The 27,532-nt window shown below is 44.9% G+C and overlaps 1 protein-coding gene across 6 annotated transcripts in view; it reads left to right on the top strand.

The window, feature by feature from the left end:
- KIF6 (kinesin family member 6) overlaps positions 1 to 27,532 on the top strand; it is a 300,109-nt gene that overhangs the window by 248,160 nt on the left and 24,417 nt on the right. For 5 of the 6 annotated variants that reach the window (XM_075595373.1, XM_075595374.1, XM_075595370.1 and 2 more), the window contains exons 16-20: positions 2,972 to 3,022; positions 12,811 to 12,895; positions 16,165 to 16,300; positions 18,229 to 18,353; positions 26,867 to 26,938. In XM_075595373.1, coding sequence (XP_075451488.1) covers positions 2,972 to 3,022; positions 12,811 to 12,895; positions 16,165 to 16,300; positions 18,229 to 18,353; positions 26,867 to 26,938 — 469 coding nt within the window. The remainder of the gene's footprint in view (positions 1 to 2,971; positions 3,023 to 12,810; positions 12,896 to 16,164; positions 16,301 to 18,228; positions 18,354 to 26,866; positions 26,939 to 27,532) is intronic. The other variant, XM_075595375.1, reaches the window with a different exon arrangement.

Below are 27,532 nucleotides of genomic sequence, written 5' to 3'. Positions count from 1 at the left end.
TGTATGTGTATGTGTAGATATATATAATAACGATACCGTGTTGTAGCACGAAATCAGGAGACAGCACTCAGTCTTAAGCATGTACAGTATTAGTGACAGGGCACAAAATTCCAACGTTTTGGTCCCCAAACGGGACCTTCCTCAGGGTGGTGCGAAGGTCCCGTTTGGGGACCGAAACGTTGAAATTTTGCCCTGTCACTAATACATGCTTAAGACTGAGTGCTGTCTCCTGATTTCGTGCAACAACACGGTATCGTTATTTTATACATACTTTATGGGACATGCACCAGTCTATACATCTATGTTAGTGCAGTGCTGGCTGTCTATATTTAATGGGTATGTGTGTGTGTAGCAGTGTTTCCCCCACCCGGTGGGAGATTTGGCCATTATTGGTCGTGTGGTGCACGATACCTGTTGGTAGCAGGAGGGCTGAGCTGTCTGCCGATGGTTGTGGGAACACAGGATCAGGTTTCTGGGGTATATTACCCACGTGGTTCTCTAGCAGTGCAGCGCCTCCATCTGCCATAGGCACCAGATGAATGGAGGTGATCTCCTACGGTAGAAATGGTTACCTCTCCCCCCAGTTTGATCACACACCAGGCCTGAGGTATATTGAACAGGAACGGTTTATGCTCTCTTTGTACCAGCACAGTAACACGGCAGTTGCCTGCCCAGTGCAGGGTCTAGATCGGCTACCCTGCTGAAGGATGTTCCCTGGACAACCACTACAGGTCAAGGGCCCATGCAGCTGTCCTAGCTTTTCCCTGTCCCTCTATCAGGGGCAGAGGTAAGGTTCACACTCACTCTCCCCCGAGGGGAAGAGGACCAGAGAAGGCCCCAATCTTAGGCACTCTGCTGTGTGACCTACCTCTCTCAGTGGGGAGAGGCACTCTTAAATTTGGGCGGCAATCAACCTTAAGTACAGCCAGGAGGAGGGCACTGGGTCTGATCCATGATTGGATATACTCAGGCCTGGCTTCTCCATTTTGGCTTTATGTTTGTTAAATAAATCTTGTTGTTCATCTGAGGTTGTATTTACCTAATTTTAAGACCTGCTAAGGAACAGATGATTGTTATTATGTCCTGATATGTGAAACCATAGAATTCAATGAGGGTGTACTTTCTTTTTCACACCACTATATATATATTGTCACTACTACTATAAGTTATTATCCTAACCCATACAGTGCCAGAGGGTCCTTCCTCCTCCTCCCAATGACTCTCCGGCACTGATGGATCACATGACCACTCTTCGGAGCAATCACTTGATCCCTTCCGGGTTCCGGTCACCAGACTGGAAGTGAAGGAAAAGAGGAGGGTCCCCCGCTTCAGCGTAGCCCGTGATCAACCTCTGCGGACTACACTGCGGACAGCCTGTAGAAAACGAGCATATGGCCATGATGTACAGCCAGTGGCTGATTTCCCATTAGGCCCCATAGTCCTGGGCCTAGGGCGGCAAAACTTGGGGGCGGCATACATCGCCTTATGCCTGCCACATATGCACGATCACGACTTGCCAGCCGCTCGTGCGCATGCGCGCCCGCAATGTGACACCACATGACCGGCGCAGCAACCAAGTGTCTTAAGGAGGAGGACGGCACCAGGTAAATGCCTATGGGTGGCATATTTCTCAATCCGCCACTGCGTACAGCGTATGGCATATGGGCCTCTGAGGTGTCCCTTATTGTGACGTGCGGTACTGAATGGGTTAACCACAGTGTTACTATTTTCTTACCATGAAAATGTGCTAAATAAAAGAGCAGGGGGTGAAGGCTAATACATTAAGGGGAGTTACACATGGCTTGAATAAGCACAAGACATATTATTATTTCTTTATAATGCGCCAACATATCTTGTAGCGCAGTACTATAGGATTGGAGACTGAAATGAAGATATATAATAAACTAACGGTTATTGGAGCCCGAGGTTTCACATCGGGCAGTAGAATGGGCAGGCTAGGTAGGCCAAGCAGTTGTCACCTGCCGTCAGTTCCTAAGTTGCTATAGAACTATAATATGTAGTACAGGGGGGCTCAACTCCAAGCCCCCCGCCCCCCCCAACAGCTCAGGTTCTCAGGAAATCCCCGCTTTAGCACAGGTGAAATGTTGTGACAGGACCTGAAGTGAGCTGTCCATGCAAGGAAGCCCTCAAATGTCCCTGAGTTGAAGCAGTTCTGTAAGGAGGAATGGGCCAAAATTGCTCAAAATCAATGTGAGAGCCTGACCAGCAGTTACAGGAAACAGTTAAAGTCATTGCTGCTCAAGGGGGCGCCACTGAATCTAAAGGTTCACATACTTTTTCACACATGGATATTGAATGTTTAATCATTTTGGGATAAATAAATGTTGATAAAGTATCATGTCTTTGTGTCGTTTGATCACGTTATCTTTATCTATTATTAGGCCTTAAAACAAGATCTAATAACAGCCTAGGTTTGAAATATGGCAAAAAATGTCCGGGTTTCAGAAACTTTTTCTCGGCCCTATAGATCCAAAACCTGGTTTGTCATTAATTTATTTTGCATTATTAGTCGAATTAAAAGCACCATTGTAATCTGTTAAGAGATTATTGACTGTGTGTGGTTTATGAAGTGCAATCTACCATCATATTACGATTTCCATAATATTTTCCTATAAATTCCTCCGTGCTTATTCATGTAGAACTAAATTATTGTACAGTGCAGGGACCTGGACAAGTGTAAATAAACGCTGGAGCGTTGAGTATCATCGGCCTCTTGCGATTGTAGTAAACCATTCTTCTTCACCACACACGGAATGAAACTTGGTGTCACAGTGATGATAATAAATTGAGATGAAGGGACTAATATTGATTTTATGTGAAGCATTTTTTGTAGGTTCGGGGAGGACTAGCCCACAGTCTCGTGTCTGGGCTGCTTTTCTTGGCAGCTTCCATTTGTATGACATCCCAGAAGCTCTTAACAAAATAGTTTTCTTGCTTTTGTCATTTGTAGATCAACTTAAAGGGGATGTAGAACAACGGAGAATGCAAGTGGCAGCTTTAGGTAAGTGAAAACCAGAAAGGGAATCCCTGCGCTTCTCCCAACAGGCTAACGATAAATGGGGAAATAAATATACATAGTGAAACCTAAGGAGACTTATGGTTTCATCCTTTGATCAAATAATGACAGCCTGCTAACCAACGTCACGGTAAGTCTCAGTAGCAGGTCCCTATGCTAAATGCATACAAATGTTCTGTGAAATATGCCCTGAAAGGGTTAATAAACTAAGCATAAGTTTATGTAATTTAGTGCAGTTAAAAACTGGTATATACCAGTGAAGATACTTACATGTACTGTATGCAAGTAAAGTGAAAAGTGAATTTACAAGGACCTTACTGGGAGATTATATACCTTGAAAAGGAGGGACTAACCTCCCACAAGCTGCTCAATAAGCAGTTACAGGTGTGCTTTAGGTAAGTGTAATTACCAGGCTTGTTGGAATGTACCACGAACCGAAGTCTGAACACTGAACAGATTTTAGTACAAGGGGGTTCTGTGGTTACATTGCAAATACTAATAGAACCCATCAGATATAATGCAAAGTAGAACGGGCATCTCTACTATAATGTAATGAGTTCACTTATCCATCCCCACACACACACACTTATCCCCCCCCCCCCCCCCCACACACACACCATGTTTAGTTCACTGTCTGGCGATATTTTGCTGAAAGCTTACTAATTAGGTAACATTATTAGCCTTTTGAGGTTTGGTGAAATGTAACGAAATTGAAACAAAAAAATGCTAAAAATGTTGCGAATGCATTTCGGACAGTTTCACACATCTCTAGTGATGTTACCCAACAATAACGACCCGACTATCAGCGCTTATTTTTGCATATTTGTAGCTTAGTGGATATGGCAGTACAGTAGCTCAGGGATAATGTTCCTGTTTTAGGTAACGTCACATTATTTGCCCTGATTTAGCCAAACTTAGCGGATCCCCCAACTCCTTCATTTTATAATGCAACAATTTGGGGATAATGTATCAAAATGTCACAGCTGGAAAACTTGGAAAATACTAGGGCAGAAAACCAATAGGTATACAAAAATATAGAGTTCAGCGCACAGCGAAGATAGTGGGTCCAAAATAGATATAAAAATATTATTTTATTAGGTAAATGAAAAATAGAGCTATAACAGACCTCCTACACGTTCCGTGTTTATCAAGTGCAATGCGCACGAAACGCATAGGAGGTCTGTTATACCTCTATTTTTAATTTACCTAATAAAATAATATTTTTATATCTAATTTTGGACCCACTCTCTTGGCTGTGTGCTGTACTCTCTATTTTTGTATATCTTCATTCACCATCAGCAGAACGCCTTACCAGGGGCACCGGACAGGGGCATGTATATATCTGTGATTATACTAAGATTGCTTTAATGTATTGTTATAGCAGTTCTAGGACTATCCCAATGAGGTTTTGAGGAGTGGGCCTAGTCCCATTACTCTTTTCCTTCAGGGTGTTGTTGTCCCTTTCCAGAACTTTGTTACACTTGAGATTTCTATTCTCTCATGTACCACTAGCTTTGTGTCCTCTGCCCTGGCTTATCTGCTATTGTGTTTATGTATTACCCTGAGGATCCAGTGCTTGAGCGCCTATACCACTAAAACCTTGTATCCAGAATAGGACCTGAAATGAGGAGAGAAATCCCATTGTTTTCTATGAGATTTTCATCCTCGAAAAATCCCTGAATTCATCAAAATACCCTTTTCTGAATGCCTGAAAAAAAAGGCACTTGGTGAGGTGGTAAAACATTTTTTAACTTTTCCCAAAGAATTGTAAAACTTTTAACAATTGTTTATATAGTTTCAGTACAACATGGACAGTATATTTATTAATACATCTTGGACCGTGCAGTTGACAATCTATCAATGAGCGAGATTCTGAGACAGTTCTGTATGATACTTAGAATCGAGGCTTTCTCATGGTGCATACTCCAGGTTTGATTTAAATGACATCATTGTCCGGGACGTGCTTCTGATTAAATCACCGCAGTGACCTCTGGTGGTGATTATTTCACACTTACAGTTCATGTTAAAGGAGCTTCTTAGTTTTTTTAATTGTCATATTTTTTTTTTAACTTGGTGGGAAGCAGGGGGGCTACGACATCCGAGTACCTTCCAGATGAGTAGTGTCAAAACAGTCTGTTCACCTGCCTGGCTGGAAGATTCAAAAGGCCCATGGGCTCAGGTCTCACTCTGGCAGCCAATAGAAAAGCCACAACCTCAGTGTTGCGTCTTTCTAGTGGTGCCCTCCCAGCATGTGTGTATTCTGGCAGTGATACTGTATGTCTTGAGATGTCCCAGGGACCCCACCGGAAAAAAAGCGAGCAGTGCTTGATCGTTCTTTACTTTTGTGCTGTTGAAGAGTTACCAAATAAAGCTCAAAAAACTAAAACAAGATAAGCGCACACCCCTTCACTGAACCCCTTCACTGAACCCCAACGTTTCGTCATCATTAACTTTCTTATTACTTACATCATGGGTGGCCAACTCCAGTCCTCAAGTGCTACCAACAGGTCAGGTTTTCATGATATCCCAGCTTCAGCACAGGTGGCTCAATCAGAGGCTCAGTCAATGACTGCAGCACATGTGCTGAAGCAGGGATATCCTGAAAACCTGACCTGTTGGTGGCCCTTGAGGACTGGAGTTGGCCCGCGCCCAGACCTGTATCATAAGGACGGTATTTAGGTTTGAAAGTCAGAGTCATTCCCCAGGAAAACTAAAGCAAGAAGCGGGAGAATGTCAGTAACGTTAGAACTTGCCGGATCTGGGCTTAGTTTGGTGCTACGGGCACACTTATAGTATACTTTGGCCAAATACGTAACTGAAACCTGGATTTAGAGGAAATTTGGAAATAGAAAGATGGCTCTTTGGCGGCATGATATACAGTGATTAGTAAGAATGGGTTAATAAGGCTGAAATGTTGGGTTTAAGTACATTTGGATATGTATAATTACCCAGATACATGTATTCAGGTATGCCAACCCCAAACCACATCACAGCCCTGTCCTGGGACCCTCTGATGGGTCATGGAAGCGACCGCAGTGGTTGGCACTTTTCCCCTGTTCTAATCGTATTGAGGCACAGAGATGTGCAGAATTAGGGGGGCACGCTACTGATGAGGTGCAGATTACATTTGTAGGTTAAACATCCATAAAAGAGCAAAAAGGGGGATTTGACCCGAGGCCTTTTTTCATTCAGATGGGCATTTCCTGGAATCCAGCACTATACCTGGTTGTCATTTTTGACTATATCAACTTAATGAATGTTTTTGTTCTCCCAATTTACTGCCAATTTTCTCCCAAATTTTGCAAAACATTTCCAGACCTGGCCTCCCCCTCAGCTTCAAACCCGTGAGAGGGATGGGAAACGTGCATTTAACAATTGATCCTTTTTTGAGCTCAGGTAACATCACTAGGGAAGTAAATGGTGACCGATGGCTGCCAGATGATGTGAGAGATGAATGAGAAGGAATAAGTATCCCTGTGACTACGGGACTGGGATGCCTACTGCAGTATATAGGCAATGGCTGCACAGGGCCATGGTTGGAGTTACTGCCTTAGTCCAAGTGCCTGACAAATCATTACGAGAATGTCCTGTTGCTCTGGCTGAAGCCTTCTTGTCTTGCAATAGAAATGACTGGGCATTATCGGTAAATGACATTTAGATTAAAGATACACTAGCACCACCTATCGTTACTGCAGAGTGCCACCATTTTTGCGGCAGTGGCACAGGTGCAGCCACTGTGCCACAACATGCAAATAAATGATGGGTTATTTACACTTGGTTTTGCACTGCACCGAAAACAGGAAGTCTGGTTACATCTGTAGGCTCTATAACAGGGGTTCCTAGCTCCAGTGTATGCTCTATAACAGGGGTTCCTAGCTCCAGTGTATGCTCTATAACAGGGGTTCCTAGCTCCAGTGTATGCGCTATAACAGGGGTTCCTAACTCCAGTGTATGCGCTATAACAGGGGTTCCTAGCTCCAGTGTATGCGCTATAACAGGGGTTCCTAACTCCAGTATATGCTCTATAACTGGGGTTCCTAACTCCAGTGTATGCTCTATAACAGGGGTTCCTAACTCCAGTGTATGCGCTATAACAGGGGTTCCTAACTCCAGTGTATGCGCTATAACAGGGGTTCCTAGCTCCAGTGTATGCTCTATAACAGGGGTTCCTAACTCCAGTGTATGCGCTATAACAGGGGTTCCTAGATCCAGTGTATGCGCTATAACAGGGGTTCCTAACTCCAGTGTATGCGCTATAAAAGGGGTTCCTAGATCCAGTGTATGCTCTATAACTAGGGTTCCTAACTCCAGTGTATGCGCTATAACAGGGGTTCCTAGATCCAGTGTATGCGCTATAACAGGGGTTCCTAGATCCAGTGTATGCGCTATAACAGGGGTTCCTAACTCCAGTGTATGCGCTATAACAGGGGTTCCTAGATCCAGTGTATGCGCTATAACGGGTTCCTAGATCCAGTGTATGCACTATAACAGGGGTTCCTAACTCCAGTGTATGCGCTATAACAGGGGTTCCTAGCTCCAGTGTATGCGCTATAACAGGGGTTCCTAACTCCAGTATATGCTCTATAACTGGGGTTCCTAACTCCAGTGTATGCTCTATAACAGGGGTTCCTAACTCCAGTGTATGCGTTATAACAGGGGTTCCTAACTCCAGTGTATGCGCTATAACAGGGGTTCCTAGCTCCAGTGTATGCTCTATAACAGGGGTTCCTAACTCCAGTGTATGTGCTATAACAGGGGTTCCTAGATCCAATGTATGCGCTATAACAGGGGTTCCTAGATCCAGTGTATGCGCTATAACAGGGGTTCCTAACTCCAGTGTATGCACTATAACAGGGGTTCCTAGATCCAGTGTATGCGATATAACAGGGGTTCATAGATCCAGTGTATGCGCTATAACAGGGGTTCCTAGCTCCAGTGTATGCTCTATAACTGGGGTTCCTAGCTCCAGTGTATGCTCTATAACAGGGGTTCCTAGCTCCAGTGTATGCTCTATAACGGGTTCCTAACTCCAGTGTATGCTCTATAACGGGTTCCTAACTCCAGTGTATGCGCTATAACAGGGGTTCCTAACTCCAGTGTATGCTCTAAAACAGGGGTTCCTAACTCCAGTATATGCTCTATAACAGGGGTTCCTAACTCCAGTGTATGCTCTATAACAGGGGTTCCTAAATCCAGTGTATGCGCTATAACAGGGGTTCCTAACTCCAGTGTATGCTCTATAACAGGGGTTCCTAACTCCAGTGTATGCGCTATAACAGGGGTTCCTAGCTCCAGTGTATGCTCTATAACTGGGGTTCCTAACTCCAGTGTATGCTCTATAACAGGGGTTCCTAGCTCCAGTGTATGCTCTATAACTGGGGTTCCTAACTCCAGTGTATGCGCTATAACAGGGGTTCCTAACTCCAGTGTATGCTCTATAACAGGGGTTCCTAACTCCAGTGTATGCTCTATAACAGGGGTTCCTAACTCCAGTGTATGCTCTAGAACAGGGGTTCCTAACTCCAGTGTATGCGCTATAACAGGGGTTCCTAACTCCAGTGTATGCGCTATAACAGGGGTTCCTAACTCCAGTGTATGCGCTATAACAGGGGTTCCTAACTCCAGTGTATGCGCTATAACAGGGGTTCCTAACTCCAGTGTATGCGCTATAGCAGGGGTTCTTAACTCCAGTGTATGCTCTATAACTGGGGTTTCTAACTCCAGTGTATGCGCTATAACAGGGGTTCCTAACTCCAGTGTATGCGCTATAACAGGGGTTCCTAGATCCAGTGTATGCGCTATAACAGGGGTTCCTGATTCCAGTGTATGTGCTATAGCAGGGGTTCTTAACTCCAGTGTATGCTCTATAACAGGGGTTCCTAACACCAGTGTATGCGCTATAACAGGGGTTCCTAACTTCAGTGTATGCTCTATAACAGGGGTTCCTAACTCCAGTGTATGCGCTATAACAGGGGTTCCTAGATCCAGTGTATGCTCTATAACAGGGGTTCCTAACTCCAATGTATGCTCTATAACAGGGGTTCCTAACTCCAGTGTATGCGCTATAACAGGGGATCCTAACTCCAGTGTATGCTCTATAACAGGGGTTCCTAACTCCAGTGTATGCTCTATAACAGGGGTTCCTAGCTCCAGTGTAGGCTCTATAACAGGGGTTCCTAGCTCCAGTGTATGCTCAATAACAGGGGTTCCTAGCTCCAGTGTATGCGCTATAACAGGGGTTCCTAACTCCAGTGTATGCTCTATAACAGGGGTTCCTAACTCCAGTGTATGCGCTATAACAGGGGTTCCTAACTCCAGTGTATGCGCTATAACAGGGGTTCCTAACTCCAGTGTATGCGCTATAACACGGGTTCCTAACTCCAGTGTATGCTCTATAACAGGGGTTCCTAGCTCCAGTGTATGCTCTATAACAGGGGTTCCTAACTCCAGTGTATGCACTATAATAGGGGTTCCTAACTCCAGTGTATGCTCTATAACAGGGGTTCCTAACTCCAGTGTATGCGCTATAACAGGGGTTCCTAACTCCAGTGTATGCGCTATAGCAGGGGTTCCTAGCTCCAGTGTATGCTCTATAACAGGGGTTCCTAACTCCAGTGTATGCGCTATAACAGGGGTGCCTAACTCCAGTGTATGCGCTATAACAGGGGTTCCTAACTCCAGTGTATGCGCTATAACAGGGGTTCCTAACTCCAGTGTATGCTCTATAACAGGGGTTCCTAACTCCAGTGTGTGCTCTATAACAGGGGTTCCTAACTCCAGTGTATGCTCAATAACAGGGGTTCCTAGCTCCAGTGTATGCGCTATAACAGGGGTTCCTAGCTCCAGTGTATGCGCTATAACAGGGGTTCCTAGCTCCAGTGTATGCTCTATAACAGGGGTTCCTAACTCCAGTGTATGCTCTATAACAGGGGTTCCTAACTCCAGTGTATGCGCTATAACAGGGGTTCCTAACTCCAGTGTATGCTCTATTACAGGGGTTCCTAGCTCCAGTGTATGCGCTATAACAGGGGTTCCTAGCTCCAGTGTATGCTCTATAACAGGGGTTCCTAACTCCAGTCCTCAAGAACCCCCAACAGGTCAGGCTGTAAGTATATCCCTGCTTCAGCACAGGTAGTTTGTTCATTCAAAATAATTGCGCCACCCGTGCTCAAGCCGGGATATCCTTAAAAACGGACCTTTTGGGGGATCTTGAGGGCTGGAGTTGAGAACCGCTGCTCTATAACTTTACAGAAAGCTTTCCCCACTGAAATTGTCAATACTAACACTATACTAACACTTCTTATTAGCCTTATGGTTTCAATGAAATTGTTCTTATATTTTGGATGATGCCAAGAGCTGTTCTGGTCTAATTCTGCGGAATTATCTTATAGGCCACATGAGTCACAGTAGAAGAATCGTTGGCATGATTTAGGCTGAGTCTTTGCAAATTTGGTAACTTAGTACATCCTCCCGAGGACGTCGCTACTCTTTAGAAGTGGCCATATTTTACCTGTAGCTGGCCCAATGTGTTTAGTAACGCTGATCTTCCCAGCTTTCCCTGTGTCTTAGATGAAATATCGGGTCCGTACATTGTACATTCTCCCTGTGTACTATCGCTGAGGCCTGAATGTCCTGGGAGGGGCAAAGTATGTGTTCTACTCTGGAGTTGTGTCTTGGATTAGTGGCTGGTAGAAATTGCAAAGTACACTATTATTGCTCGGAGGTTTTTATTTACATAGAGGCTGTTGCTTTTTCTGTCTCGTGTATAGGAGAAGGTTGTGAATCAATGCATTTGACAGCATTCGACAACATATGCCTGCAGTATACTATATGAGGAGGCGTGAAATGGAAGATCTTTACTAAGTTTCTTTCCTTAGCGTTAACATTACATTTATATTGCTCCAGTTGACTCTAATTACTTTCACTGGAACAGAATGCTTTTTAATCTGCATTAAAGAGAAAGATTAACAGAATAAAGTAAAGGGTGGAAAGGAAAAAAAGTTCTGTTTCAGCCAAAATTCCTCTCTGTGAAGCCAGGTTGCGCTCCTTGTGCTGACAGTGACAGGGTGATATATAATGTAATCTTGGCAGGAATTAGAATGGAGATAGAGTGCAGATTGAACATACGGATACTCTTTGCTTGTCCTAATGCATTCCTGGGGTGCCTTTTTTCCCCTGACCCATTACTCATTTATTCTATGCTGAAAAATATTTAATGTTTTACTATTTTGTTTTTGTTTGTTTTTGTAACAAGGACTGAGCTGACCGCATTAGAACCTGCAAACCCGCATTTGTGTTCTGCTGTCTAAAAGCTGGGAGACCGTTATATACAGTATCTGTATACAGTAGTTACATAGTCCTAAAATGTTTGTGCATATACACTATAAACAGTAGATGTAGCAAGATTAATTGTTTCCGGCACCGCGGCAGCTGCGTTCACATGGCCGCGGCCACCCCAGCGCGGGAGGAATAACGCTGTGAGGGATCCAATACGGAAGCATGGACTCCCCGCAGCGTGACTGCGGCAGAGACTGTCTCCGCAGTGGCGGCGTTTTGCTTTTCCAGCCGCGGCACAGGGGACAGCAAGTCTTGCTACATCTGTAGCTCAAACGCTGTTTCTGACTCCTGTTCTAGATTATTTGTATTATGTTAGCGGGCGGAAATGGGCATCAACAAAGAGGAGGCTGGCTACAAATTTAGAGCTTTATTTATTGTTTAACAATACAAATGTTCAGGACCACGCACTGTAGGTTCATTTTTCAGGCTTGTACAGGACACAGGTGCAAGTTTGTAAGTACAGTTTACTGCCTAAAGTAGCAGTGTAGCAGGCAGGCTGAGAAAATGTCAACTAGGAGAAGGTTGCAGTAGTCCAGGTGGGACAAGATGAGTGAATTAGGATTTTATTTGCATCATGAGTTAGAGATGGACGTATTCTAGCAATGTTTCAGAAGTGGAAACGGCAGGACTTAGTGAAAGATTGAATGTGATGAATGATGTAGAGAGTCAAAGATGACCTCTAGGCAGTGGGCCCGCGGTGTTGATGAGATTGTGGTATTATTGAGTGAGGGAGAATTTGGGTGTAGGATGGCAGTGGAAGTGGGGAACATGTGTAGTTCTGTTTTGGACATGTTAAACTTCAAGTAACGATGGGACATCCAGAAAGAGATTGCGGAGAGTCAGCTGATGACACGTGGCAAGGGAGAGGTCGTGGAGGAGAGGTCAATTTGGGTGTCATCAGCATAGAGAGGATGATGAAAGCCACAAGAGTGTATTTGTTCACCAGAGAAGAGGTGTAGAGTGAGAAGAACAGTGGGCTGGAGACAGCCTTGTCAAAAAGAAATTGTGGGATTGGTCCAGGGGCAATGATAGATAACAGCAACACGGAGGAGAAAAGAGACAGACAGCATACACTTCAAAGAATGAGAAATAGAGGGTGGGAAAGTGGGTATGATGTGACATGTGCAGCTTGGGGGAGGTAGGCTGTCTACTGTACTCTGCTGACTTATCAGTTACCTGGTCCGGGGGGCCCCAGGCAGCCATATAATCCTCCCTGTATAGGGAATATTTTCTTTATACCTCCCATTCTGTATTTCATGGATTTTGTGCCTGAATGACATTATTTTTGGTTATAATACTAAAGTAATCCCTGGTATTAGAAAATGACTTTGTTTGGAACAAAATAAAATGCATTAGTAGCACATTAGAAAGGGGGACGTAAAGTCCCTAGTAATATGAACACCCAAATATTTTGTAATTTGCCAAATATCCCTTAGGTGTTTCTAGTCCCTCTGATGATCTTAACAAGTACGATGCAGCTGAAGAGGAACTCCGTGCCCACATGGAAGAAGAGAAGAAATGGTATGACCTCTTCAGCCAAACTACAATATTTCCTTGGCTCCAATTCCTAGAAATCCAGCGTAGAGAATTTGGTGGTCGCATGCATCATAAACTTTGAACATTCTCTGTAATGTTGTTTGGTCAAAGATGCTGGATACATGATTAGTAACACATATGTGGTTAGCATTAACCATGTATCATTAATACCCATTTGCTTCCATTGAATTTGCTGCTGTGTTAACTATATATTAGCCCACTTCTCACTATATTAGGTAGGGCCCATAGAGAGATACGTCACTCTAGTATAGAATAATTCATTGGCTTTTGGAAAACGTCATTTGCCTGTCTCATTATTCTGTGTAATTATCACTATCTTTACATTTTAGTGCCTCCCCTCACCCCCAAGTTTCTTTTATTGTGTTGAGCAATGTGACGTTATTTTTGTGCAAGTTAAAAACTTCCTACAGTGAAAGAGACATCACTCAAAAGAGTTTTACATACACCTGAGTGCGGATTCAAAGCGTATCATGGATTAGATATGAAAGATTGTTTTTTAGCAGTTTGAGAGTACAGGTTGTTCCCTGGCACCAGCGACAAGTTACTCGTGGGAAAAAAAACAGTTTCTCAACAAAAAATAACCACTTGTCCCACCTAGTCTGCCCATTCTCTGATCTGCTGTAAAACCTCACATCTGTATGATCCTTGGCCTTCTTAGATATGTAGGAACCTTATGTCTACCCCAATCATTTTCTCATTCCCTTGCTCTGTTCGCCTCCACCACCGCTGTTGGGAGACTATGCCACGGATCCCACCAGCCTGTCCGTGAAGACATGTCTCCTCACATTACCCCTCTGCTGCCACCCTCCTGCTTCAGAGGACCATCTCTTGTTCTAGCATTTCTCTGTTTCAGAAATATAGAAACATAGAATTTGACGGCAAAAAAGAATTCAGCGGAGAACTCCTGGCTGTTCGGTTTCGTTTCACAATCATCATAATTACCTATAACATCGCCTCGGCGTATTTACATTGCATCACGGAGAATGTTATACAGTAATGTTGCTAAAAACTGATCAGAGAATCAAACAGCTCTACTCAGAAATCAGCAAGAAATAGCAAATCCTTCTTTTCATTTGTCACTGACGCCCTTATTCAATATGCAGTGAAGTTGCTGGAGAAGATAGTAGTCCCATTTCTTGAAATGGAGCTGATCTTTTCTCTAGCACATGGAAGCAGTTACACATCATATTGGGTAGATACCTACAAGAGGTAAAGCAAAATATTAGTTTGCTAAGACATTTAATTATTCTTAATGCTCAATACTGTATTTTTGGGCCAGAGACTATAAATTGTCACTCACAACGCTGTGTTTCAATCCTCTTTGTAGCTCTTTATCGCTCAGATTCACAAAGCTTAATGTTACGTTAAGACTAATGGTGTGTATCTTCGCAGGACAATAACATAATGTTAAGGCATACTTTCTCCTGTAAAGAGAATAGCATTATCTATAACACAGAGTTGTGATGATGACATGCAAATGAAGCTTTATCATTACGGCGCCTATCCACTAAAGTCTGTTTTGGTTCGTGGGGGAATTTAACGAGACGTTAGTTAGGTCATAGCTCAACTCTGCGTTACTCCCATCCACTTTATTGGATGATAACGAAAGTTATCCTACAATAATGTGACATTAAGGCTCTGCTAATGAGATCTTCGGACGTTACCATTGTAACTCAGGGAAGATAATGTCCATTCCTGTTTTAGGTGAAGTCCTGTTATGTTCCCTAGTTTAATAGAGGTTTGTGAATCTACCCCCATGTGCTGTGATCTTCCACTTCTACTCTCCATGGGCTGTGATCTTCCACTTCTACCCTCCATGGGCTGTGATCTTCCACTTCTACCCTCCATGGGCTGTGATCTTCCACTTCTACCCTCCATGGGCTGTGATCTTCCACTTCTACCCTCCATGGGCTGTGATCTTCCGCTTCTACCCTCCATGGGCTGTAATCTTCTACTTCTACCCTCCATGGGCTGTGATATTCCACTTCTACCCTCCATGGGCTGTGATCTTCCACTTCTACCCTCCATGGGCTGTGATCTTCCACTTCTACCCTCCATGGGCTGTGAACTTCCACTTCTACCCTCCATGGGCTGTGAACTTCCACTTCTACCCTCCATGGGCTGTGATCTTCCACTTCTACCCTCCATGGACTGTGACCTTCAACTTCTACCCTCCATGGGCTGTGATCTTCCACTTCTACCCTCCATGGGCTGTGAACTTCCACTTCTACCCTCCATGGGCTGTGATCTTCCACTTCTACCCTCCATGGGCTGTGATCTTCCATTCTACCCTCCATGGGCTGTGATCTGTTGTTTTCAGCTTTTAATTTACAGACTTGCAACCTCTGATGACAGATGGTCCAAAAGTGGTAAATCACTAGGTAACTGTTGGACAAAGAGATACTTTTACACCTTCCTCTTTATTTGACACCCGACTGCTTGACAGAGAGGATGCTGCATTGCTTTGCTGCAAAGTTACTATAACTTATGACTAGCTAAAGGTTTACACATCAACTCTTTTGGCCTTGGGTATCATCTCTATGCAGATGATGCGTAGATAGATCTATCTACCCATCCGCTCATCTCCTCCTTAATTTCCTCTCCTGGCTTCCAAACAAATTTTGGATCACCTACAAAGTTCCCCCCTTACCTTTAAGGCTCTCACTCATCCTCTCCTTCCTACATATCAGCTTTGATCTCTCGCTCTGCCCCTGCTCGTCTCCTGCACTCTACCTTTAACTGTCTCCTTTCCACCCCTTTCACCTCTACTGATGTCTCTCGTCTTAAACCCGCACTTCCCCATACCCGTGGAACTCCCTCACACTCGATATACGCCAAGCACCTTCTCTCCCCATCTTCAAGACAAACCCCTTAAATGAAACATCCAAATAGCCCAGACTCATGGCACCTGCCCCACAGTGACTCCTACCAACCAATGTGGCCAAGCTCTGCCATCTACAGCACGTATTCCCTCACCTGCTGTCTCTGTAAGTTCCCCATCATACCACTTAGATTGCAAGCTCTCCGGGGCAGGGATTTCCTTTCCCATTGTCTGACTTTGTTGTGCTTATTGTATTATAATTCCCTGTAGTGTGTTGTACTTGTAAAGCACTGAGTACACTGTGGGCATTATATAAATAAAGATACACATGCTCCTCACACATCCTCACTTGGCACGTCTGTTTGGATCAGGCTACCAATTTACCCTGCATTGTTTTCCCTCCTTGTTGCAGTTACAAAACGCTCTTCAGTCGCCTCAAAGGTCTGAAGACGGAGATTGAGCATTTACAGCTTCTTCTGGAGAAAGCAAGAGTCAGGCTACAGAAAGACTTTGAAGCGTGGTGGTCGGAGGAAGCAACAAACCTGCAGGTATCTGGTCAATCTGGTTTCTTTCAGTCCTAAAAATCACCTGCTGCTTCCAGACTGATCACCGGATGGGGAATACATCCTATTAAACTGCCGGTAAAACATCTTTGAAACTGTGCTAATATAAACAGAAGGATTTATGATCTAAATGAACTGGTGTTCACATGAAACAATCCATGGAAATTAATTTTGCAGCAACAGAGAAGTTAGTTCCTAGGACTTGGCCTTAGCATTGGAAACAAGGGAGCTGTCCAACTACAGTAGGTTCAAAGTGTACTGTAATTGCAGGGATTCAATTTAAGAAGGAGTGGTGTGGATATAACAGGGGAATGCACACTGAAGAAGAAGAAAACAGGAGGGAGGAGTATATATGATATCATAAAACAAACATTGCAGTATTCTATGGAGAAACCTCAAATATGCATTTGCAGTGTGTAGGGACACACTTAAGATGACTGCCCCTGCTATTCATTCCTTTTTGCTATGGCTAGTGTCACATTTCCAGGTTTCACAGACTACTGCAATCTGCCTCTGGTCTCCCCCTCGGCTGCCCGTTTCCTCTCCAGTCCATTGAAAATGCTGCTGCCCCGCTCATTCACCTCAGCAATGGTTCCTGCTGCACCACTATGCAAGTCATTGGCTACCCATACTCTACAGAAAGGATGGCAAACTCAGGGGCCACCAACAGGCTGGGTATTAGGGATATCGCTGTTACTGCACAGGAGGTTTAATCGGTGGCTCAGTCATTGCGACTGAGCCACTGATTGGGCCGCCTGTGCTGAAGCAGGGTTATCCTTAAAACCTGACCTTTTGGTGGCCCTTGAGGACTGGAGTTGGCCTGCCCTGCCCGACAGAGTCAAATTCAAGAAGCTTTTGCTCACCTACAAAACTAAACATAACACTGCTCCTCTACATCGCTAACTTAACGTCCAAGTACTCTCCCACACCCAGTCTACTCTCCGCTCTAGATCTATGTCTCTCCACGTCCCTAGTTTCTTCCTCTCACTCGGGCCTCCAAGACTTTTGCCGTGCTGCTCCCCAATTCTGGAATTCTCTGCCATGCAAGATCGGACTCCCCCTCCCCTCCCTGCCATACAGACATTTAAACGTCCCTTAGAAATACACTTTTTGAAGGAGGCCTATCCAACGCTCTCCCTTCTTTTACGTTTATCCCGGAGTCCTGATGACGATAGCCAATCCCTTGCTGAAAAACTCCCACACACTATTCCTTGTGTCTCCTCTGCCCTTCCTTCTAGATTGTATGCTCCTTGGAACAGGAACCCCCTTCCTATCGTCTGTTTGTCTTGATATATATATATATATATATATATATATATATATATATATATATATATATATACACTCTTTTGCCATACAATGTTATCGTCCTCTCTCCCTTGTGGAATATATTTATGCCATACAAAGAAAAGATAATAATATTCAATGTTGGAAAATAATACAGTGCTTTGCCTAGGAAACGAGCGGGCAGGTTTCCTCGGCTAGCAACTGCGTAGCAATGAGGAACTGAGAAGTAATAAGATTGTTTACAGCAATGTTCCTGTAACTGGTATTGGTAATGGCTAAAACTGCTTGTTTTAGCTTATTGCAAGGGGGCCCAACTCCCATCCTTAAGCCCCCCAACAGGTCAGATTTTCTGGATATCCCTGCTTCAACACAAGTGGCTCAATCAGTCTCTGCTTCAGCCCAGATGGCTCAGTCTCTGACTGAGCCTCTTGATTGATCCACCCGTTCTGAAGCTGGGATATTCTCAAAACCTGGCCTGTTGGGGGGCGCTTGAGGACTTGAGTTGAGCACCCCAGGCTTATAGGATGGTACTTGGGTGGTATTAAAATTATTTGTTCCACAAAATGATGAAAAGATAGCAAGAGAACAAAATGAGGGATCATTATCTTTGTTTTTCTTTCTCTTAGACTAACCAGAATCTGCCAATGGTGAACATGAGAGTTTCCACACCACCAACCCAGCAGTACCAGCGACCCAGCAGTACCACCAACCCAGCAGTACCACCAACCCAGCAGTACCACCAACCCAGCAGGTACCAAACCATCGTTCCGCAAAGTCATTCTGTGGGGCTGCAGTCATTACAACTTGGAGCCCGTGACTATTGCTGCATGTGGGGGCGTGGTCCAAAATGGCGCTTTGTATCAGTCACTGTAAAAAACCCTGTGACTCAAGCCCCTCTTCAATACGTTGTGGGGCCTTCTTCTCCTTGTCAGGGAGAATGTAAGCCCCTTCCAGCTGAGTTGCAAAAGGATAAAAAGCGCTTGATCTCATTGAATATGTAAGCGCATCAATGTCATGCTGGGCTTCTTGGTATCGATGTATCAATGTATCGATGTGCTCTTTGCCAACGTAAAGTTGCTTGTGTCAGCGATTCGTTCGTGGAGCTGGGTTGACAACACCACAAATTGTAGCAAGAGGAAATTCTTGCAGTGTCGAGGCCCAAATATTAGCAGTTTGATGCATATTCCTTGTGAATTGCAGGCTAAGGCCGCGCCTATAGTGCCGTCGCCGGCGACGCGTGACTTCACCCGTCATCGCAAGCGAAAGTTGTATTTCACTTTGCGACGGCGTCGCGGGCGACCAGGCTCCTGATTGGTTCAGGGGCTGTCACATGAGGTGACAGCCCCTGAAAAATCATTTCGGCTACCAAAAATCACGTTGCCCCGTCGCTTTGTCACCGTCGCGCTTACTATAAGCGCACGCGGCTGCGAGAATGCATTTGTTTTCGGTCGCGTTGCCGTCGCCGGCACTATAAGCGCGGCCTAATACTTGTAAATCCATCAGGCACGCGACGTTTTGTAACATGTAATGACACAGCTCCAGTTTTATTGTTTATACTACTGCCTCTGCCCATGGGTTCTTTTACATTTATAGCAGCGGTTTAACCTATAATGTGTGGGGCAGGCAGCTACTCAGTCACTGAAGATTAAGAAGGATGCATTTTGTCTTTAAATACATGTATTTCTAGTATATGAGCAGTTATTCACATGGATGGTCAATTTCTGATCAGAATGTCAGAATCTCCTGACCCTTGTACCCTTGATTCTTGCCCATTCCGTTTGGTAACCCTCCCAAATAAATACATACGCTTCAGTTGGAATAATACAGACTCCTCTGTTTAGTACAAATGGCCCCAGCCTTTTATTAACCAGCACTCCTGGACCTGGTGAGCAAGTGGCCCCACCCATGGAACCTGATTATTCTCCCTGCCGCAGCATGACCCAGTGAGCAGTCCTGGTTCATTGCACCTGGGGTCCGTTCTTAGGAGTACACCCCTAGGCCCGCATTACCTGGCCCAGGAGCGCATCTTTTGCACCCCTCCCATTTCTCTACATTAGCCACCTGGGCAAAACTGACCAGTACGCACCCCTCCAGCTGTGACCAACGCCATAACACCACCAACACCTTTACTATCGCCTCTTGTATCTCTTTTTTTTTTTATAAAACATAACATTTCAAAACACAATCATATCAATAAACATAAAACAACATTACTCCATAAACCTAACACCCCAAAAGGGGGAACGGAGGATGACCTTTGGCTGGGTTCTCAGGCCAAGGTCATGCTCCTTTTCCATTATTTGGTCAGGGATTGCTTTATGCTAGTACTGTCATGGTTAAGAATCCCAGTTCTCCGCCCATGACCAATACCTTGTAGTAAGAAATGTACACTTCTGTGGACTTCCTACCGACATACATCATATTCTTTATGCAGCTATCTTTCTAAAGATCCTATTGCTGTGAAAACAAGACATGAGATCACTGATCATCATCCAGCAAACCAGTCAAGCTGCACATAATACCCAAGTGCAAACTTTCTCAATAGTTTCCTACTGTTTCCTGTGAACACTCCCAGGTATTACTGGGCATACATGAGCACCAGAGCATGCTCTGATTGCCTACATGGGAATAACGTCTCACAGTATAGTCAGCCCCACCTTAAAAGCACCACCTGTACAATTGTTGCAGGGAGTGTGAAAACTTTACTTCCTCACGTCCGCGTTATATTTTCCTATGTTTCAGTAACATTTTTACGCGTGTCCTTTATGCGCTCATCTCGGCACGATATGGCAAGAGGACTGCGCAGTGACCTCTGCCTTGCTGCGGTTGACTCCTTTCTACCAATGGCACTTAAAAACTAAACCAAGTAATCACTTAGCAGCTGGGAGCGCTTGTCAGGGTGCCAGGGTTTACATTTATGGGAAACATTGTATGAACCTGAACAGCTGGTTTCACTGCAGTGTGGGGAAAACCTCAGAAATGTTTGCTGTTTTGTAATCAGATTTCCCTGAAGCTTTGATACGAAGGGACGGGGATACTGTTACACTTAGATGTTCAATAGAAATAGTGTTGCATTCATTTGCAGGTGTGTACAGATGTAGCAGACGTTGTGGCACTCAGTGGCGCGTTGCTTGTGGGACATACACCATGCGCCAATGAGAGAAATGACCATTGTCTTGGAACAGCCCCAAAAAGGGGGCGGGGCTGAGGTGGCTATTTCACCTGCGGGGGCACCTGCTATATCTGTATATCCAGTTACTTTTATCCTGGGCAGACTGTAGAGTAGGTGTTTTGTGTTTTGCTAATAGTGTTATAAAATGTGCCCATGTACATACAGTACATGATGTGCCCCCTGTTCCCGGGTGTTGAATACAGAGCAATGCTACCATTGTCTCCATGGGTTCTGCACACTGGATGAAATATTTTGATAACTAACCAATCATATATTTAGGTCATTGATTGACCGCAGAATCATTGGTTTCCGCAGGGGTCGGATTGTCCGTGGTGTGAGATTTGGGCTATATGCTGAGAATGGTAGAAATTAGTAGACAGACCTCTACTGACAATGATCGAAATCTAGACCCTAAAGAGCCAGGCATGGGCAAGCTTCAGTATAAAAGGTTTCCATCTCTTGTGTCAGGCCAGTGACCCTGCAAGGTGTTTTCTCCCACAAGAAACACTGTGCGCATGAAATGAATAACAAGCCCAACCAATCTGCTCGTTCCATTATCATCTGTAACGCAACTGTTCCCAACAGGGGAGTAGAATTGGAAGGTGAGATCAGGAAGTGAGTAAAACTGTAAAACCGCTGCTATCCTTAGCACTTCAATGTGAAATTCAGTTAGCAGATGTTTAACAATACTGTACTACAGACCCTAAAACACAATAAAACAAATGTCATAAAGGTTTGAGCTTTAATGGCAGGGCAACGATTTCCTTTTTGGTCTCTATTTTGGTGTTAATCAGCGGAAACCTTACATTGATAATTCCTTATTTGGCAAACTCTCGTCTCATGTTGTTTCAATTAATAACTGAAGCACTTATGTGTTTTTCAACAGAGGATCCTAGGAACTGTTGGGGTCCCTGGGTATCCCTAAAGAGTTCCCTGCAAATTTTAGGTAATTTGTAAATTGTACCAAATACAGAGGAATTTACAATGCATCTGATATCAGACGTGCTATTAGAGAGGGTCGGGGTTCCTTACAATGCATCTGATCTCAGCCGAGCTATTAGAGAGGGTTGGGGTTCCTTACAATGCATCTGATCTCAGACGAGCTATTAGAGAGGGTTGGGGTTCCTTACAATGCATCTGACCTCAGACGCACTATTAGAGAGGGTTGGGGTTCCTTACAATGCATCTGATCTCAGACGCGCTATTAGAGAGGGTCAGGGTTCCTTACAATGCATCTGATCTCAGACATGCTATTAGAGAGGGTTGGAGTTCCTTACAATGCATCTGATCTCAGACGCGCTTTTAGAGAGGGTTGGGGTTCCTTACAATGCATCTGATCTCAGACGTGCTATTAGAGAGAGTTGGGGTTCCTTACAATGCATCTGATCTCAGACGTGCTATTAGAGAGGGATTGGGTTTGGCAGAATTAATATAATTATAGGGTTCCTTAACCAAACAAAGGCTGAACAACACTGAGTAACGATGCATATTTATAATCAGAGTTTTGCAGTGAGTTCCTGGTCCTGCCGTACTCAGGTAGCAAAAAGGTTAATTGAGTATTCCTATATCTCTCCCTGCTCACTTCTCCCTTACCCCCTGTTCTCACTATGAGATGATTATTATATTTTATGTAAAATAGACTGACCTGTCACCTCTCACTGACCTTCTGTATCACTGACCTTCTGTATCACTGACATTCTATATCACTGATATTCTGTATCACTGACATTCTGTATCACTGACATTCTGTATCACTAACATTCTGTATCACTGACATTCTGTATCACTGATATTCTGTATCACTGATATTCTGTATCATTGACATTCTGTATCACTGACATTCTGTATCACCTACATTCTGTATCACTGACATTCTGTATCACTGATCATCTTCTGTATCACTGATCATCTTCTGTATCACTGATCATCTTCTGTATCACTGATCTTTTGTATCACTGATCTTTTGTATCACTGACATTCTGTATCACTGATCATCTTCTGTATCACTGATCTTTTGTATCACTGATCTTTAGTATCACTGACATTCTGTATCACTGACATTCTGTATCACTGATATTCTGTATCACTGACATTCTGTATCACTGATATTCTGTATCACTGATATTCTGTATCACTGATATTCTGTATCACTGACATTCTGTATCACTGACATTCTGTATCACTGATATTCTGTATCACTGACATTCTGTATCACTGATATTCTGTATCACTGATATTCTGTATCACTGATATTCTGTATCACTGACATTCTGTATCACTGACATTCTGTATCACTGATATTCTGTATCGCTGACATTCTGTATCGCTGATATTCTGTATCGCTGACATTCTGTATCGCTGATATTCTGTATCGCTGACATTCTGTATCGCTGACATTCTGTATCGCTGACATTCTGTATCGCTGATATTCTGTATCGCTGACATTCTGTATCGCTGACCTTCTGTATCGCTGACCTTCTGTATCGCTGACCTTCTGTATCGCTGACCTTCTGTATCGCTGACCTTCCGTATCGCTGACCTTCCGTATCGCTGACCTTCTGTATCGCTGACCTTCCGTATCACTAGTCTCCAGTATGACTGATATTTAGTACTGGCAGCCTCATACACTTCAGTGGAGCCTCACTTGTGGAGTTAACACATTTCCAAAAAAATACCATTTTGTGTCCCAGAACCCCCAAATCTCAGATTTCTGTCCTTGACATCTCTGACATTGCTGGGATATTTCCGTTAGATTGTAAGCTCTGTGGGGCAAAGCTCCTATTTCTAAATGTTACCAGTATGTCTGTAGCGCTTATTTTCATTATGTCTCCTTTTATTTAGTCCCTGTAAAGCTTTATGTACAAAAAAAGCCACACTGTACATACATCAATATTTGTTTGCAAATGAGGCTGCTGCCACCTAGTGGGTATTTGAAATGCAACGTTTTGCAGCTTATAGGGCAGTCCTACTTACAGTACAACAAATATGTAATGGCTTCCCTGAGTATCTGCACATATTACATAGAAATTGTACTGCGTTATGTCCTGTGAATACAGAACGTGTTTGTCTTTCATGTTCGAGAGGCAGTTCATTGTAGTGGGGAATAAAACAAAACAATTTGGCAATAAAATGGGCTTCCTTAGAAAGTTGCAAATACCCTTAAAAAACAATTGTCCTGAACTGTGACCAGTGAGAAAGGAGTGTCTTTCTTTTCACCGGGTCCTGCCAGCATTCATTGTTGTGAGACATGTATCTATTCGGCTAATTATCGCATCATAATGATTTTAACTACAAGCAAACACAAATAAAGGGCCTCTTCACACAAGAGATGAGATAAAGATAGTAATCGCCCCCACATTTGGTCACCATGGAAACATAACACGTGTATTCTTTTTTTAATGTATAGGATTGAAGCAGGGGGTCTCCGGAGCTGGACCCCATTCATTTCACCCCTGCTTACGGAGATACCTCCGTATTAGGTGCCGGAAACCATTCCAGGGTTGACATTATGGCGGATTTTCAAAGCTCCTACGCCCTACGGGCCAATAGGACGCCATGATGTCACCCGGTGCGGCTTCCTACTGACCCATGTGGCTGGGAGCGTTAAACCGCAGAAGACCTCCGAGATAGCGGCATGGGTACCTCTGAAAGCAGGGGGTCCCCGGAGCTGACATGAACGGGGCTTAGTCTCAGTTGTTACAGGCCTAGTCACTTGATAGAGGCCTGTTCTGGTCGAAACGTTGTGTGGCACAAATAAATTCGCTTTATTATCAAATCCGTAGAGCGCTGGGTCCATTTTTCTTTAGCATAGACCTGGAATAACCCTGGCAGGTTCTCCTTGAACCAGCAGCACCGGTAAACGGTATGTACAGTATCGACACAGCCTATTCTCCCACTTCCCGCACGGCAGGACGCGTGCGGGCAGCGTGGAGACGCGGCCGGTGCGCGCGTCACTGTGACGTCACCGTCACGTGCGCGCCCGGCTTCCCCGACGCCCCTGAAGGTTTGAAGTGAGGTAAGCGGGGGTGCGGGGAAGCAGAGGGGCACCGCAGGAGCTGCTAGGGGGTCGGGAAGGGAGAGCAAAAAGCGTGCACGAGCGGAGGGGGTGCCCGGAGGAGATGCGGCGCCGCGCGGTCTAGCCCCGGCGCCAGCCAGAGTAAGCCCCGGTCTACCGGCGGCTTTTGTTAGAATAGGCTGTGTCGACACTGTATGTATTTATTTTTGGTGTGCATCGTACCCTTTTGTTTGCTCAGTGAGATCTCGCGGAGGATAAACGTGTCTCCGACGTGCAGATACAGCCCTTCTCGGATTTCCGATAAACGTTATTAATGAGCACAAACAGAAAGGAAGAGAAACGAGTCCGTATAAGTCAAACCTAAAAACCCCACTTCTGGATTACGCATTTCAATAAACTGGACTCATGGCTGCTGTCCCACACCCACAGTTAGGCTGAGTCCCCAGTCTTCACTGTGGCACGCGCGCCCGGCGGGGGGGGGGGGGCGGCGAGTGCGCAGCGCTGCACCGCGATCTGCGGTCTGGGGGGAGAGGGAAGGTTTGCGACGGGAGGGGGCGTGGCTGTGGGTTTGCGGGGGCGTGGCCATGACGTCCCGCGGCTGGTTCTCCCTTATTGGCTGCCTCCGTCGCAGATGTCAAGTTCAAATTCCCCTGCCTCCCTGAAAACCTGTCGCGCACCGCTGGGGAAAGGTGCGCGACAAGGTAGGGACTGGGACTGGGGGGGCGGGGCTTGATAGCACAGCGCACGCCGAGCCGTGCGCTGTGGCAGTGACTGGGACCGGCCGGACTGGGGGGGCGGGGCTTGATAGCGCACGCCGAGCCGTGCGCTGTGGCAGTGACTGGGATCGCAGCCTAACCAACCAGTGGGGTGAAGCACATCTATCAACTGCACTTACTACTTGCTGATTCTCAGCATACCACTTTGATTGTGAGCTCTCTGGGCCAGGGATTTCCTTTCCTGTTGTCTGATTTTATGTGTGCGGCACTTGGTGTATTATAATTCCCTGTACTGTCTTGTCTCTTCTGTAAAGCGTTGCGTACATTGTTGGCGCTACATAGATAAAGATATACATGGATACAAGTGATGTATCTGCACAAGCTCCTCACCCCTACCACACGCAGCACTTATCCCCTGAGATCTGACTCCAAAAGACTGTTCACGGTCCCACGGTTCAGCAAAGTATCCGGCCGCTCCTCCTTCTCTTAGGCACGTTCTATAGTGCCGGGCACATGTGCGGATTTTTAGTTGGCTGCCGTCAGTCAGCCTTTCTATACAAGGGGCACGCGCGCACGGCAGGGAGAGGGGAGCCGACAGACAGCGGCGAAGATGAGGAAAATCATCTTTTCGCGCCGCTGCCTGCGCTCGTATGTATGTGTGTGTTTGTATGGATGTATGCGTGTGTGTGTGTGTGTGTGTGTGTGTGTGTGTGTGTGTGTGTGTGTGTGTGTGTGTGTGTGTGTGTGTGTGTGTGTGTGTGTGTGTGTGTGTGTTTTACTGTATTAAACTTTTTTTTTTCTTTAAAAAATCTTAGTTAGGACTTACTTTCACTCACACAACCCATGCACACACATATACTCTCACATACATACACATACACACACATACATACACATACACACACATACACACATATACTCACACATACACACACACATATATACACTACCTGCAGCTCCCGGCTCTATAGACAGGAAAAGCATGCGGCACGTGCACGCGCGTTCGCATAGGAACGCACGGCCGCACGCTGTAAATATCAGCTCTTACCGTGCACCCCACAACTGGAACAGTCTACCGGAGACTCTCACAGCCGCCACCAGTCTAAGTTCTTCCAAGACTAAAGCTGTCTCCCATTTTAATCTCGTCTGTAACTGTAAATCGTCTGTTAAATACGCCCATAAAATGTATTCTCCCCAACTGTCCATGAAATGTCTGTAAATATAATGTGTAGCGATGTATCTGTCATTATAACTCTGTGCTCAGGACATACTTGAGAAAGAGAGGTAACTCGATGTATTACTTCCTGGTAAAACATGTTATAAATAAGTAAACATTGTTTGCCTTATTCTGTTTATAACAGCGCTTCAGGGAGCGCGGATTCCGCATTTAGAAGCAACAGGAGCAGTCTGGCTGATTCTGCAGCAAAAACGAGGTTTGTATTTCCGAAGCTCAGCAGGGATAATGTACAGTGTATCCTCTGTATACTGTGTGTGTGGCTGACATTGTTACTCACACACCGGGAGTCACTGCCATTAACGCGGTCTTCAGGTAACGTGGGATCGCAGGGCAATAACCCATACAAGGTTAGTTAGAGAATCACCCCAAGTTTTATAGTATGGTTACTTCCTACAGTACTATACTGAGCAACACACACAACAGGGGCGGGGAACTCCAGTACTCAAGGGCCACCAACAGGTACGTTTTTCAGCATATCCCTGCTTCAGCACAGGTTGCTCAATCAGTGGCTGAGCCACTGATTGAGCAACCTGTGCTGAAGCAGGGATATCCTAGTCCTTAGTGGCTAGTGTAGTCACTAAAATAGAGCTGAGGCAGTCTGTGTTCAGACAGTTCATTTCACTTATAAACTAAACCGACCAATGGGGTGTAAGCGTGCGGTGCTGATGAGCCATGCATCTAGTTTGCTCATAAAAAAAAACCAATGAGCCATATGGTGTTTTTGTTCACCAGTTATTATTAGCATTTACAAGGTTCTAACATATGCAGCAGCGCAGTACAATGTGTGTGA

Source organism: Ascaphus truei, chromosome 4 (genome assembly GCF_040206685.1).
Source record: "Ascaphus truei isolate aAscTru1 chromosome 4, aAscTru1.hap1, whole genome shotgun sequence".
NCBI lineage: Eukaryota > Metazoa > Chordata > Amphibia > Anura > Ascaphidae > Ascaphus > Ascaphus truei.
The sequence above is the reverse complement of the archived record's forward strand: the minus strand, read 5'-3'. Positions and strand labels throughout refer to the sequence as shown.